This window comes from Streptopelia decaocto (assembly GCF_964273445.1).
Source record: "Streptopelia decaocto genome assembly, chromosome: 20".
Taxonomy (NCBI): domain Eukaryota; kingdom Metazoa; phylum Chordata; class Aves; order Columbiformes; family Columbidae; genus Streptopelia; species Streptopelia decaocto.
The window spans coordinates 4,702,844-4,717,169 of record NC_138675.1 but is presented as its reverse complement, the minus strand read 5'-3'; the positions used below and the strand labels follow the sequence as shown (position 1 = coordinate 4,717,169).

Below are 14,326 nucleotides of genomic sequence, written 5' to 3'. Positions count from 1 at the left end.
GTTTCCAAAACTTCTTGGATAAAAGGAGTAACCGTACTGCATTGGTTAAATCTGTATCACTCATTTAGAACTCAGTATAAAGGTGGACACCAGCATTCAGTGTTAACTGCCCACTGAGAATGATAAAAACCTACGACTGAAGATGTGAAAGTCAAAGCAAAAGCCAGGATATTCCTAGACTAGGAAGCCTCAATGTATTTGAAGTTTTCTTCTCGCAACCGTGTTGTTTATATATAGTACATATGTGGGGTATTTGTGTGTGGTTTTGTTTTAAATCTAGAACAACGTGTAGAATACTAATTAGTCAGGAAACCAACTACCAGCACAACAGTAACCATTCCTAATTTCAGAAGTTCAGTGTGCCAGTCTTCATCAACCAATATCTACCTAAGACACAGCAACAATTAAACACCAAACAAGAACCTTTTGGGGAGCTTCAGTGATTACCGTACTCCCTGCCTGCCTGCCTCCTGTCCACCTCTCATATCACCAGCCAAGAACAGTAATTTCTTACCTACCCAGCCGCAGGAGTTTGGAGCAAGCCAGCATTGTCCAGGGGACAAAGCGCTGTCACAGAACAGCTGAAGCCTTCAGAGGTTTGCAGTTTCAATTCCTGAGCCCTCCAGAAGCCGTCAGAGCCAGACGGCAACACAGGTTACCTGCCTTGTGCTTCTTTCTGAAGAAAAATAACCAATTATGATACAGACTCGAAACTGCTGAAGCTCTGAATCAGTTCGGACCACACCGAGAATGGTTCGTGCTAGAGAATGACAGAGGGAAGATGATTTAACACCAAGGGCAGAGAAGAGACAATTGCTTCATCTGTGAATTACCTTTGCTTATCTTGAACAGACAGATTTTAGTCCATCTCCACATATTATATCTACAACAATGGGAATCAGTAGTTGTAATTACAAGTATTTTAGTTAATGCACTAAGAGGCCCTCAGGAGCCACAAGTGATGTCTTTGGCTACTGAAAGCAAAGCAAAACTTTGTCCTCATACACAAGAGGAAAATATTTCCCTACGTTAAAATGAAGAAACAGTATGTTTAGCCTCTAACTTCCATTTCCTTCTGCATTTAGCCCAAGACCAAACAGGGCACTGAAGGCAGCTTGTCCCAGCGCAGGAATTCCTGGGGAAGATGCCAGCACTTTAATCTGCTGATCAAGCTGATGAGAGCATCGCTTTGTTCGAACAAAAGGCAGCAAGCAGGCATGGCTTACTGGATTGATCAGTTCTGGTTTGATTCAGGTGGAACACTTGGTGAAGATCAGCTCTCCTCCTCAATTCCTGTCCCCTTGTCGCTGCTCTGATGGAACTCTGGTGTTGCAGCTGCATCCCGGTTGCAGAGGGATGCCGGACTGCATCACCACTGCAGCGATGCTGCCGGAGGGCTCTTGGGGACAGAAATTTACAGTCGTGTTTTAGTCCCATGGCTGGGTGGGGATAGCAGCAGAGAGGTAATTGAATTAGCTGGCAATGCCCTCCACTCCAGCTGCACGGTGTTAAGACACTTTCTTGCCCCACTCAAGTTGCACATCTGTGAAGCATTCACTGGACAGGATTTCCACAGCTTAAAAGCTAGAGTTTAAAAAGGAAAGTCGACGAACAATAGAAACAGAAGCTCCTGAGAGGCAGCATTACTCTAATACTCTCTCACCTTGGGGTATCTCGTCTTTATTTGCTACTAAGCTCTTTTAGAGCTGAGCTCTCCAGAGAGAGCACCAGAGCAGTCGGGTCTTGGGAGCATCATCTGCCATGGCTCCAACAGGGCTCCTGTGCAGATCAGCCTTCCAGCCTCTAAACACAGTTCATCTGGATGCACAGAGATGGCGTTGTTTAATACCACGCAGGCGTAAGGATTTAAATCTAAACTTCTTAAACTGGGTTGCAGCTTTCCCTCTATCAGGCCTATTCAAGGCTTTAAGCAAGCTTAGCCACAAACTAACTTCAAGCAGCACTGCAGCTCCAGAACTCATTAGGTAGCTGAGCCATTGCCTTGCCCCAATGGCCATAACAAAGCCTCTCTTTCTTACTCTCTCCCACACCAGTTTAAGAACTACCATTATGATTTTTACAGTCTAGTTTTGCAGAAGCCACAAGACAGTAATTTTGTTTTCTACGAAGAAGCCCAGCTGCTGTACAGCTGTTCTTTATTGCTCCACAGCAGAAGTGAACAGCCTTATTCAAAGCCACATGAACTTTTCGGTAGCCTAGAACATCAGAGCTTCCCTGGCATTTTGTCCCCCAGCACAGGGCTGACCAGGCTCTGCAGCAGCAGTGTGACACAAAAAAAACGAGGAATGATAAAGCATCCACAGAAATTACTCATTTACAGCCACATCTATAGACCGTTGGCACTAGATGCCTTTGCAGAGAATAATAAATTTGGCAGATATGAGGCAAGTTTCCACTAGATTACGTCACCAACAGCTCGCTGTACTGAAGCGCACCTTACGTCTTCACAGCAGTGCAGCCCCATCCTGGCTCAGTTCCACCTCTACACCTTGAGATTAGTCTGTGAACACAACACCAAAAGGCAACAAACTCCTTCTGCACCAAGCTCACCTTTTTTAATATACCTATACTTTTCCCACTCCTAACTAAAGAAGCACTTGCTATGGAGCAGCTCTCCATCGCTATGCCAGAACACAGCCTCTACCCAGAATTTACAAGCTAAAGTCTATAACTGATAAGCTGCTCTCTCTAGTTTAATACTTCCTCATCTAAAACACCATCTTTAAACACCACACACAGCAGCTCTTTTTCCTACAGAGCTTTTATTTGCCTGTAGAGCATCTGGCTCCTTAATGCTCCTTCCCTTGCTAACTACCTTTTATTCCTTTATTGGCATCAAGTCTCATCTGTCACACTGGACCTATTTCCCTTAAAGGAACATGCAGCTAAGTCTGAAAATGCACTGATAAAAGCATATTCTGATCCAAACCACCATCCTGATAAAATCTTACTTGCCCCAAATTATGAGATGTTAGAGCTCCTTAATGAAACAGCTGAGATATTTTTAACATAGTCAAAAAACCTATTTTATCTTCTGACCTTCAGCTCAGAAATAGCTGCACCATTTTTTTTCAGAGATTTCAGAAAATGACCGCATAGTCTACAATTTCAGCCTCAATATTTAACGTCTGGCATCCTGTAACTAGCTGAAAACATGGTCTCTCAATGGAAGATGTTAAACAACTGCTGCTACTCCCAACTTCCAGCTCTATCTATAATAATAACGGGCTCAAGTGAGCAGGGCCTCAGCTGCTCATCTCATTAAATGTGCCAGAAATATGCAGCAGGGAGATTTGCGCTTTAATGATTTCTGTGAAAGTAGATGGCAAACCCCCTCTTCCTTTCGGAACAGAAAACAGACTGTAAAAGGGGATTCCCGTTTACCTCTTCTCGCATTCTGCTACACCCAGACTCAGATTAGCTTCTGAGAGCTAAGCAAGCGTCGCCATCCGGTCATTAATGGGTTAAATACATAGCTGTGGGATATAGCGCTGATTCCCCTAATCTTCTTGCTAAATGTACTGTTTAGAAATATCACATAGGGTGGTAAGGGGAGATGGCTGGAGCTAGATTATTTGTCCAGCTGGCTCTTTCAGCTGAGTTATTTACCCCCTCACCAAGTTTAATTTGTTAAATTTCATCACTTGAGTTATGCCTGTGATCTGCCCTCCGCTGGCTTTCAGAAATAGAGCCACTGGTAGAGACATTCAGACTTTACCCAGCCCAAAGCTGCATTAGTAACATGGTCGGAATCATAAAGCGATGTGTAACGTGAGGCAGGGTACACTGCAGTCTCCCTCATCCCTCATTTGGACCCGCATCTTGCAGACAAACCTGGGTGCTGACATTCCGTGTCACTCCGACAACTTTGCAATCCCATAAAGGGTCTTTTTGAGACCAGGAGCACGTGCTGACGGAATAACCTCCAGAACGGATTGCTGAAGAAGGTTACAGCATCAAGAAATTACACTGTTAATGAAATTCAAAGCTATATCACAAATATAATGCAAAGCTTGTCTTCTATATAACACCATTGCTAGATTACTGGCCTGAGCAGTAAGGTGCCCCAATGCTGTTCTCAGTTCTGCAACCAGGGAAAACAGCGACTTTTTCGTCCGGTTACTGAAACTCCTGGCCTCAGTAAAGATTTTGGTCTAATTAAGACCTTTTGGGACACTGAGAACCTTTCCAGCCCAAACACACTAGAAGAAAACACACCATGTGCCCATCCATGCAGACACACCCGACGCAACCCCCAGGTGTTGAAAGGGTGCAAGCCTCAGTGCCCAGGGCACAGTCACAGCGACAGTGCCCAGCTCTGCCTGGGCAAGGGTCTCCCATACGACTGAGGGCCTGTGTCCCCAGAGTCCCCTGTGCCCCCAGGTCCTCTCTGCCCTGCAATTTTCTACCCTCCCGACTGCCGCTGCCCGGCGAGAGCGGACGCCAACCGTAGATTCTCTCGGCGGTGGGAGGGGCGTCTGGCGGGCGGGGCGCTGTGCCGGGCCCGCCCGCAGCCGCCGCTGCCGCCGCCGCCCCACTCGCGGGCCCGGGGTGGGAGGGAGGTGAGTGGGGGGCGGTGACGGGACGGGTCGGGACGGGACACGGGGGCGGCTCTTTGCGCGGCTTCCCCCGCTGCGGCTGCGTGTGGCAGCCCGGGAAAGGCGGCCTTCCCCCGGGCGGTGCATTGCCGTGCCGTGACCCCCCGTGCAGCGGCCTCCGCGCTGCACGGACGGGGCGGCCGAGCCGAGCCGTGCACGGCGGGACGGAGGGAAGGTCCCCGGCCCTCCCGTCCCCCGCAGGGCAGCGTGGAGCAGGCCGGCCGGGCGGTTTCCGCGATGCACGGAGAAGCGGAGGCGGAGCGGGGTGCGCGGCCGCTGCGGAGCCGCTCCGGTCCCATCCTTGTTCCCTCGCTTGTGCGCCCGTCGCTTCCCCGACACCCCCGCCGTGTTTTGGGCACGGCCCGTCGCCCATTCACGCGTGTCACTTACCCCTGTCCGTGGGGAGGGACGGTCAGCGAGTCCTTTTTGCATCCCCGGTGCCGGGGGGAGCTGGGGCGGACGGGTCTGGGGGAGGCGGCCGGGGTGCGGGTCTGTCCTCGCCGCACCCGGGTGCACCCGCTGCAGCGGTTCAGCGCTCGCTGGGAGGTCTGTGGGGCTGACACGGTGCCGACGCACTGTGGCCATTTTTCTCACTGTCCTCCTGCTTTTTCAGGGCTTTGGAGCCTGAGCTGCCGTCGCTGTGCTGGGGCCAGGGCTTGCTCGCTTTTCGGAGTGAGACTGGATGTCAGTGCTGCGCTGGATGTTTAGAAAGAGAGGCCAAACGCTAATTCACACATCTCTCAGCTTGCGTTTAACGCGAGTCTCCACATTAAGCCTCTGACATTTCCACGAGCTGATGGTGAGATCATTCCTGCCCTAATATTTGCATACACAGAAGACCAATATATTTTTCGTGATTCTCAAATAATCTCAGTAACTCTCTCCTTCATGTGTTACATGTGCGTAGCATTGTATGAGCCCCAGGCCACGCTGCATTTGGCTGTGCACCTGTTAATTATTTTTCAGTGAGGATGCAACAGTAACAAAAAAGATCTTTTTCATCGTTTTCCATACAGCAGGGGACCTTACAATACCTGAACTGGGGTCCTGTCATACGGAACTCCAGTGACTGTGCAAGACAATGCACAGTCTCACTGCTGGGTTACACTCTTAGAGTGTTTTATATAGATTGGGCCTGGGATTCTTTTCCTGAAGCCTGACTGAGTAACTTTGTTCTGTCTAGCTGAGGGATTTTTGGAGTATTCTTTCTTAATGTGAACAGTGGCGATTATTTGATATGAAAGCAGTAAACAAACATCCCTGGGTTTACTGTCCTTATTCTGGGCAGCGTAGTACAATATTTTGCAATTGGGACTGTTGTGAAACTGGTTTTCAGTTGGTTTAGAAACACATGTGACTGCGTGGCTGAATCCGCCAGGAAGCTATGTGGCTAATTCACTCATTTCCTTGGGTACGTGGAAGAGAATGACCCACCCAAACGCTTCCCATTCCGGAGCAGGTACCTGCTCTTGGGCCGCAGTCTCTGTGCAGCATCACGGAAGCTGCAGCCTGCCGGGGTGCAACGGGCAGTATGTCAAACTCTGCTAAGTTCCTGGAACAACAGTTGCTCAAGCAAATTTAATATTACCCTATTGCACCGAGAAACCGCAGCCGAAAGGTTTAGCACAGCCAACGTGGATGGGCTGAGCCCTGGGATGTGCTGGGATGTCGCTGGCACAGGCGCGTTATGTTTTTCTCTGCTGTAATTGGGTCTTTCCTCCCGTTTACCAGAAAGGGAACAACCTGCCTTATCTTGCTTGCTCACCTGACCATTGATCAGAGAACCTGCCGTACACTCGGTCACTGGAGAAGAGAGATCTGTGCGCTGGAAGGGCTGTGGAGGAGATAAATTTCCAGCTGCCTTTGCCTCTGCAGTCTCTGTAAAGCTCCAGGTGAGTCTGCTGGGGAGAGAAACATGAGATTTATAAAGACCAGTTCAAGCTGAAGACAGGGAGCGGTATTCAGAAGTTCCTTGTGTTGATTTAGTTATGCTCATCCCTTAGCTGCTTTAGATCCTGTGTTGATTTAGTGATGAACAGTGACTTTTCTGGGAGCGAGGACAACATCTGTGTTTCATCCCTCTGCCATTCAGGGGGACCAAGGACCAGGTGTTTTTGCTCCAGGCTAGGAAAAACAATCCTGAGTTTCTAGGTATAGGAACTAAATGTGTCATTTCACTTGCAAACAACTTTATTTTGGATTAGAGAAACAAGAATTAATAAGAATGAGTAAAGGGGCTTTTTGGTCGGCGAGCCCAGCTGTTCCTGGCTGCGGTGGTTTGGGTGGGTGCGGAGGGGATAAGGCCAGGGCCGACATGCTCTCTGCAGCCGTGGAAGGTCACAGTGGGCAGAACACAAACCCCACATTGTCTCCTGGCTGCATACACAATCATCATGAGACAGCATTTAGGCTGGCTCATGTCTAGACTCACTTGTAAGGACTAAACTTCTTCCTCCCCTGTGTCATATTATCAGACCTTTTGTCTCCCAGTAACTCATTAGAACCTGATTCAGCTCTGTTCATGAGAGAGGGGCTGCACATGCATCATTAAAACGCCATGTATTAAAGAAGAGCCTGTATACTGGAGCTGCCAGTCGCTGTGCTTGTCTCTGAGCTGCTGTGACAATATTGACATGAAGCAGTGCCAAGACAGCATAATACCAGTAGAGCAAAGTCCCGAACAGAAGGTTGTTGAAAACCATACTTAGTTTGCAGGCACATGTTCATTTGTAGTCAGCTCTGAAATTTGTGTTAAAACAGATTCCAGCTTCACAACCTCAAGGCATTGGCACCCCCTCAGTAACTCGGCTGTGGGAACAAAGCTTGTGCCACCAGACGACCTCAGGCACACGCTGTCGTCCACTTCTCCGTCTGCATAAGGAGCTTTTCAAAGCTTTTCAAGGCTTTTTCAAATCGTGGAGGGGTCCTGTTGGGTGGAGCATCCAGGCAGAAGTCCCTGGCTCTTCAGCCATGGGAAAGCGGGTACCTTGCATTGCGTTTTACAGTGTTATAATATGGATCGACAGATTTTCTTTTTTAATCCCGTCCTCTAGTGTTCCTGGGTCTACCTCCTCTCTTCCAAGATGCTGAGAAGAGTCCTGTGTGCAGTGTTGTTTGTGGGAACCTTGCCATCACTGGCCAAGGGATCCCAGGGCCACATCTCAGTGGTCTTGTTGGGAGCCACAGGCGATTTGGCCAAGAAGTACTTGTGGCAGGGCCTGTTCCAGCTCTACATGGACCAAGTGAGCAGCGGCCACAGCTTCACGTTCCACGGGGCTGCCCTGACAGCTCTGGAGCCGGGGCAGAGGCTGATGTTCGATGTGCTGAAGAAGCTGGCCTGTCCCCCAGACGAAGCTCCCAACAGATGTGCCGTGCTCAAGGACCAATTCCTGAAGCTGAGCCAGTACCACCAGCTGAAGACTGCCGAAAACTACACGGCGCTGAACAGAGAGATTGAGACGCTGCTTCGCCAGGAGGGGCTGAAGGAGGCTGGAAGGATCTTCTACTTCTCAGTACCACCGTTTGCCTACACAGAGATCGCCCGCCACATCAACAGCAGCTGCAGACCGCCGCCGGGAGCCTGGCTGCGCGTGGTGCTGGAGAAACCCTTTGGCCACGACCTGGAGTCCGCCCAGCAGCTGGCGGCCGAGCTGACGAGCTTCTTCAGGGAAGAGGAGATGTACCGGGTGGACCACTACCTTGGCAAGCAGGTGAGCAGCTTGCAAAGCACAGCCCCCTGCCGGATTGAGGGATCTGGCTGCTGGGAGAGCGTTGGATGTCAGCTCTGCGTTTAGTGAGAGTGTCGTTCCCCTTTCCAATTCAGGCAGAGCCACCGAGTGTGGTCCCAAGCCTCCCTTTGCTTGTAGAGTCCTCTCTGTTATTCTTGTCCTCTCTGTTATTCTTGTCCTCTCTGTTATTCTTGTCCTCTCTGTTATTCTTGTCCTCTCTGTTAGTTACTCTTGTCCTCTCTGTTACTCTTGTCCTCTCTGTTAGTCTTGTCCTCTCTGTTATTCTTGTCCTCTGCTGTGCATCCCCTTGCAGAGCAGAGGAAATCTGCAGACCAGCGCAGGGCTTTCTCCCCGCAGAGTGGTGAGGGTGTCCTCTCCAGAGGGAATCCAGGGGTGAACTGTGTGTGTGCATGAAGGAGAGATGCAGAATTCATCTGGGCTTCTCACCAAGGTCGGGGCTTTGATTTCACCGAATAAGCAACGCTCTTTCCCTCTCACAGTTCTGCCAGCTCATTACACACAGGCCTCTCTGCTTAGCCGTGGCTTCTAGAGGCAGTTTTAATTTGATATGATATGGAGCTGACGGGATGTTAATTTTGCGGGATGCTTAGGAGGAGGATTCTTCCTGCCCTGTGCTCCACTCGGGGCATGGGGGACTGGCTGCTGCAGGGACAGCTGGGCATGGGGAGCTGCATTGTCCTGGAGGGAACGTGTTCAAGGACGTGCCATCCTTGTTTTAGAGGAATGTGATGCCACATTTTGAAAGGAGCCTGTTCCAGCCATGGCACTGTGGCCAGATCTCACTCAGAAGGTTGCATGTCCAGCTGCAAGGAGAGCATCTCTGCTAAAAGGGGCCATATCTTCTCTTTTCATTATCTTTTTTTTTTTCCTTCTAGAAAGAGCAGATGGCTTTCATGGTGTAAGCATCTGACCTGATGTATTTCAGCATTGTGGAAATGTATGTTATTCCCAGGATGGTCTGACTCAGCCCTTTGTCCTTTGACAGATATAAACCGAGGGCCTCGCAGTTTGTAATTCAGCCTTTTTCACATGAAACCTCAAGATGCCTCACAAAGACCGTCAGTGTCTGCTCTGTGCAGTCACTGCAGACCCCGTTGTGCATCCCTGCAGGCTCTCTGACCGCATGTGTGTTGGATGGGGCGGTGAGACAGACAGCATGGAAACGTGGTGAATTTTTGTTGGGTCTTTGATTTTTCCCTTCACAGGCTGTAGCCCATATCCTGCCTTTTCGAGATCAGAACCGACAGTTTCTCGATCCAATTTGGAACCGACATCATGTGGAAAGAGTGGAGATTGTCCTGAAAGAGACTGTCGATGCTAGAGGTTGGTGAGGCAAGTGTGCAGAGTTAGGGTGAGTGAGTGAGTGAGTGAGTGAGTGAGTGAGTGAGTGAGTGAGAGAGAAGAACAACTGACAGGCTCATTAATTATGTGAAATTGGCCCTTATGGTAGTACTGGTGCAGAAACAAAAAAGAGCAGATGGATGAAATGTTGCTGCCTGGAAACAGAGAGGAACTGTCTCACACTTCCTATGCTTGGGACTGACTCAATTCAAGTAGTGTTGCTGCTTCCAAGAGAAGATTCCCACTGCAATCTGGCTGGGAGCGGGGGCAGAACCCCCAGTGATGACCTTTTATCCGTTGCAGAGCTCTGGGGGCACTGTACCTAGCTTTCTATCCCAAATCTTGGTAAAAGGCACCGCATTTGGAGCGGATGCAGTCTAAGGACACTTCAGTTCAGTGCTGCCGCAGTCTGGTTGTTGTAACAACAGCCCTTTTGTATTCCTGTCCTGTTAGCTAGCAAGCTCACACTGAGTTTACATTTGCACTGGTTTTTGGAAGATGCTCTTGCGTCTTTTCCCTAGATGTTACTCATATCAGCTGGTCGGTGTCGCTCCAGGTACCCAGAGCAGTCTGTGCTTGCCTGTTTCTTTCCCTTCCTCTCTGTAGTAAGACGGAGCATTGCAGAAAGGAAACCCGAGCCCGGGGTTGCTAGCATGGTTCTCCTGCTGAAGGACACGGCTGCAATCCCTCCCTGCAATGCTGCAGCATCTGCTCTGCAGTGCTCAGCACAAAGCGCTCGGGGCTGGACTGCCACCCGCAGCACTTCTGGGGACGTCAGGCGCCCTCAGTTCTGCAACATCAGGATTGCTTCTCCACTCGCTTTACCTTCTGTCCTCCTCCTCCCTCACTCGCTCCCTTCCTTCCTCGGCCACCACAAACTCAATTAATGCAACTTTATCAAACTCGGAGTAATCTTTGGTTTGGCAGCCCAGACCTTCCCTGGGCCTGTTTGTGGGAGAGGGATGCACTGCAGAGAGATTTAGGGAGAAGAGCGTCTGTGCGTAGCCCCAGCTGCACCCTGTGCCCTCCCCACTCTGAACAACTTTGTCATTTTTCATTTGACGTCTTTTTTCCCCTGTGCGGCTTCAGCTGGCAGCCTGGCTCCCAGCAAGTCTGCAGCATTGATTACATTAATGAATGTACTTTTGGATTACAGCAAGGGGGATAAATGTATCAATCAATAAAGGAGGCCTATGGCCGTGATGTAGTCTGCAGTGGGCAGCCTGCTGCTGCTGCACTACAGAAAGGCATCTTCCTTTACCGGTGCATTGTCCTTCTCCCCCTGCTCCCGCCTCCATCAGAAGGCAGGCAGGGAAAGAGAAGCAGTGCTTTCTGCATGACATTCTGTCTCTCAAGGTTTGAGCTGCATACTGCTGCCAGTCACTGACCGCGGCTTCTGAAAGCACCAGCAGCCCAAGAAAGCAAAGCTGCCTTCTGCTCTGTGCGCTCGGGGAGCATCAGGGAAAAGCATTGCTCCTGCTGGTTTTAGGCGCTGTAAGCACCCAAAAGGAGAATTATGTCTGGCTCTGTGGAGGACGAGCAGTCTTGCAGGAACTTTCTATCTTTATTTTAGTAGCAGAACCATTTTGGAAGCCCCTCTGGAGGGAGAGGACAGGCTTAGAGCCACAGTATTGTAGAATGGTTTGGGTTGAAAGGACCTTCAAGTTAATTGCTGGGCAAGGAGAAGAGGAGCTTGGTGCAAACCAGTTAGGGCTTGTGATCTTTGTTCTCCCTGGCGCACATGTTATACACACAGAGGGCAAAGCTGCCAGAAAACCACATCAGTTTACCAGCATCTTCCCTCTTTGTCCTCAGGCCGCACCAGCTTCTACGAGCAGTACGGAGTCATCCGGGACGTGCTGCAGAACCATCTCACGGAGGCTCTGATGTTCCTGACCATGGAGCTCCCAGCCAACGTGAGCAGGGCCGAGGAGGTTTTGCAGTGCAAGCTGCAGGCCTTCCAGTCCTTGCGGCGCCTGGAGAAAAGCAGCGCCGTGTTGGGTCAGTACCAGGCGTACGCCAGCCAAGTGCAGGACGAACTGCAGAAGGCACAGGACTACATCAGCACAACACCAACCTTTGCAGGTGAGACTTTGGTCTGGGCCCTGGAGAGGGGAATAGTCTAGAGCCAAGGAGAGCAGGAGATGCGAGTCCTTGGACGCTGATACCAGCTCCATGAGTCTGGACCTTGCTGCTGATACCAGCTCCATGAGTCTAGAACTTGCTGCTGACACAGGGATGTCTCCAGGCATCCACCAGCATGGTAACCGGGAGCTGTAACAAGATAATACTGTTGTCATGTTAGTTAAATAAAGATCCAGTGAACGGGAAGCATTGCATAAGAGCTAAGTCCCATTATTCTTGATAAGATCTCTGCGTTATTTTTAGAAGTGGCTTGCAGACTCCTTTGCCTTTTCATAAAGTCAAGTTGCTCTCTGCATCTGAGGGGTAAAGCATTGGCAGTTCTCTGTGATTAGACCATGAGGCCATTTCTGGCTGGGCTGCATCTTCTGAACATTAAAGGTTTTGTCTGAAAGGTATTAATGCTCAGAAACTGGTTTCCTGCAAGATGAAAGGAGGCGAATCAGGTCGGTTACCTGGGAGGAAGCACAGTAGGGTAGCTGGAGAGCAGTGATGTTGTGAAAGGGCTGAATGTGGAGCAGGAGACATGGTGGATGCCAAGATTTCTGGGAGCTAGGGAAGGAGAACGGTGGGTAGGTGATAGAGACCCCATCAGATCTGCTTGCTGTTCTGGTTTAATTTGGTAGCTGAGATCACTGTCCTTTCAGGTGTGCTGGTTCACAGTGACAGCCTGCGGTGGGAAGGGGTCCCTTTCCTCCTCACTTCTGGGAAAGCTCTGGATGAACGGGTAGGTTATGTCCGCGTTCTCTTCAAGAACCGGGCCTACTGCACCCAGAGCGAGACTCTGAGGGACGCAGGACACAGCCAGTGTAAAGCCAAGCAGATCATCTTCTACATTGGGCATGGCGCACTCAGCACCCCCGCGGTGCTGGTGAGCAGGAACCTTTTCAGGCCCGTCATGCCAGAAGGCAGCTGGAGAGAAGCGGTGGGTCAGTCAGACTTGCACATTTTTGGACAACTGTTGTCTGATTACTACGTGTACAGGCCTGTGAAAGAGAGAGACGCGTATTCTGTCCTCATCTCCAACATCTACCATGGCAGGAAGGACTTCTTCATTACCACCGAGAACCTGCTGGCCTCCTGGGCGTTCTGGACACCACTCCTGGACAGCATCTCCTACCAGCCCCTGCGCCTCTACCCGGGGGGTGTGGAGAACCAGCACCTCTTAGACTTTGAAATGGTGAGCGGGGAGGTGGCATTCACAGTGGCAGAGCCAGTGGAACTGCTGAACCCCAACAGGCTGATGCCAAGTGATTATAGGACGATTCAGTCCAAGTTTCGGCAAAGTCCCCTGGTGTCAGCGTGGTCTGAAGACCTGATTTCCCAGCTGGCTTCTGACATCGAGAAGACAGCAAGGAGGACCGTGGCGCACTCTGGGCAGTTCCACCTGGCCCTCTCGGGTGGCTCAAGCCCTGTGGTCCTATTCCAGCGGCTGGCGAGACACCATTACGCCTTCCCGTGGAAGCACACCCACATCTGGCTGGTAGACGAACGCTGTGTCCCTCTCACCGACACCGAATCCAACTTCTTCAGCTTGCACAACCACCTCCTCCAGAACGTCAGGGTGCCCTACTTCAACGTCCACCCCATGCCCGTGCACCTGAACCAGCGGCTCTGCGTGGAGGAGGACCGGGGCACGGAGCTGTACGCCAAGGAGATCGTGGCCCTGGTGGCCAACGCCAGCTTCGACCTGGTGCTGCTGGGGGTGGGCAGCGATGGCCACACTGCCTCGCTCTTCCCCCGCTCTGACAACGGCTTGGAAGGGGCTCAGGCTGTGGTGCTGACTGAAAGCCCTGTCAAACCTCACCAACGGATGAGCCTCAGCCTACCGCTCATCAACAAGGCCAGGCAGGTGTTTGTCCTGGTTTTGGGGAAGGGTAAGCACGACATCACCACGCTGCTCAGCAGAGTGGGCCACGAGCCAAGGAAATGGCCCGTCTCGGGTGTCAGCCCCAGCTCCGGCCAGCTGGTGTGGTACGTGGACTATGAAGCTCTGCTCGGGTGATGCCACAGTGTCCCTCCTCCCCTTACAGCCTGGATTTTCCTACACGACGTCCATGTTTCTCGGTTGCCAGCAGCAGCTTCATCTCTGACAGACTCCTCTGACCTTCTGGGGGATCCGTGGCCTGCAGTGGCTCTGACATTTGAGCCTGGAAAGGAGCTCGGCTCAGCGTGCAGAGCTGTGGAGGAACCAAGAGCCCAGTGCAGCATTTCTGGCTCTGCTGGGGGTTCTGACTGTGACTTTGGGCAAATTACCTCACCTTGAAGTGCCTCAGTTTTCCCCTGTCAGGCCTTTGTGGTTATTAGCATTTAACTACCTCGCAGGCACTACGGGAAACTTGTGAAGTACCTGCCAATTTTTGTTTTCTTTTTGTAAATTCTCAGGCTAGAAGACAATAATAATGTGTTCATCACTGACCTGCCCAGTCTGGCAGGGGCAGAGTTGTTGTCTCAGTAAAATGATGGTTCTGTGCA

General features: G+C 50.9%; 1 protein-coding gene across 1 annotated transcript; it reads left to right on the top strand.

Annotated features, from left to right (window-relative positions):
* The first annotated feature begins 5,249 nt into the window (after positions 1-5,249).
* On the top strand, positions 5,250-14,326 carry H6PD (hexose-6-phosphate dehydrogenase/glucose 1-dehydrogenase). Its single transcript, XM_082070028.1, has 6 exons — positions 5,250-5,418; positions 6,351-6,511; positions 7,673-8,329; positions 9,574-9,691; positions 11,525-11,794; positions 12,499-14,326. Exons 3-6 carry the CDS (start codon positions 7,703-7,705, stop codon positions 13,854-13,856), a joined length of 2,373 nt encoding a protein of 790 aa, XP_081926154.1. The 5' UTR covers positions 5,250-5,418; positions 6,351-6,511; positions 7,673-7,702; the 3' UTR covers positions 13,857-14,326.

What these genes read in the sequence shown, in the direction of transcription:
- H6PD (XM_082070028.1), top strand. Translation starts at nt 7,703, where the DNA reads ATGCTGAGAAGAGTCCTGTGTGCAGTGTTGTTTGTGGGAACCTTGCCA. An exon ending in ACCACTACCTTGGCAAGCAG is followed by an intron (nt 8,330 to 9,573) that starts GTGAGCAGCTTG and finishes TTCCCTTCACAG; the next exon opens with GCTGTAGCCCATATCCTGCC. An exon ending in CACAACACCAACCTTTGCAG is followed by an intron (nt 11,795 to 12,498) that starts GTGAGACTTTGG and finishes CTGTCCTTTCAG; the next exon opens with GTGTGCTGGTTCACAGTGAC.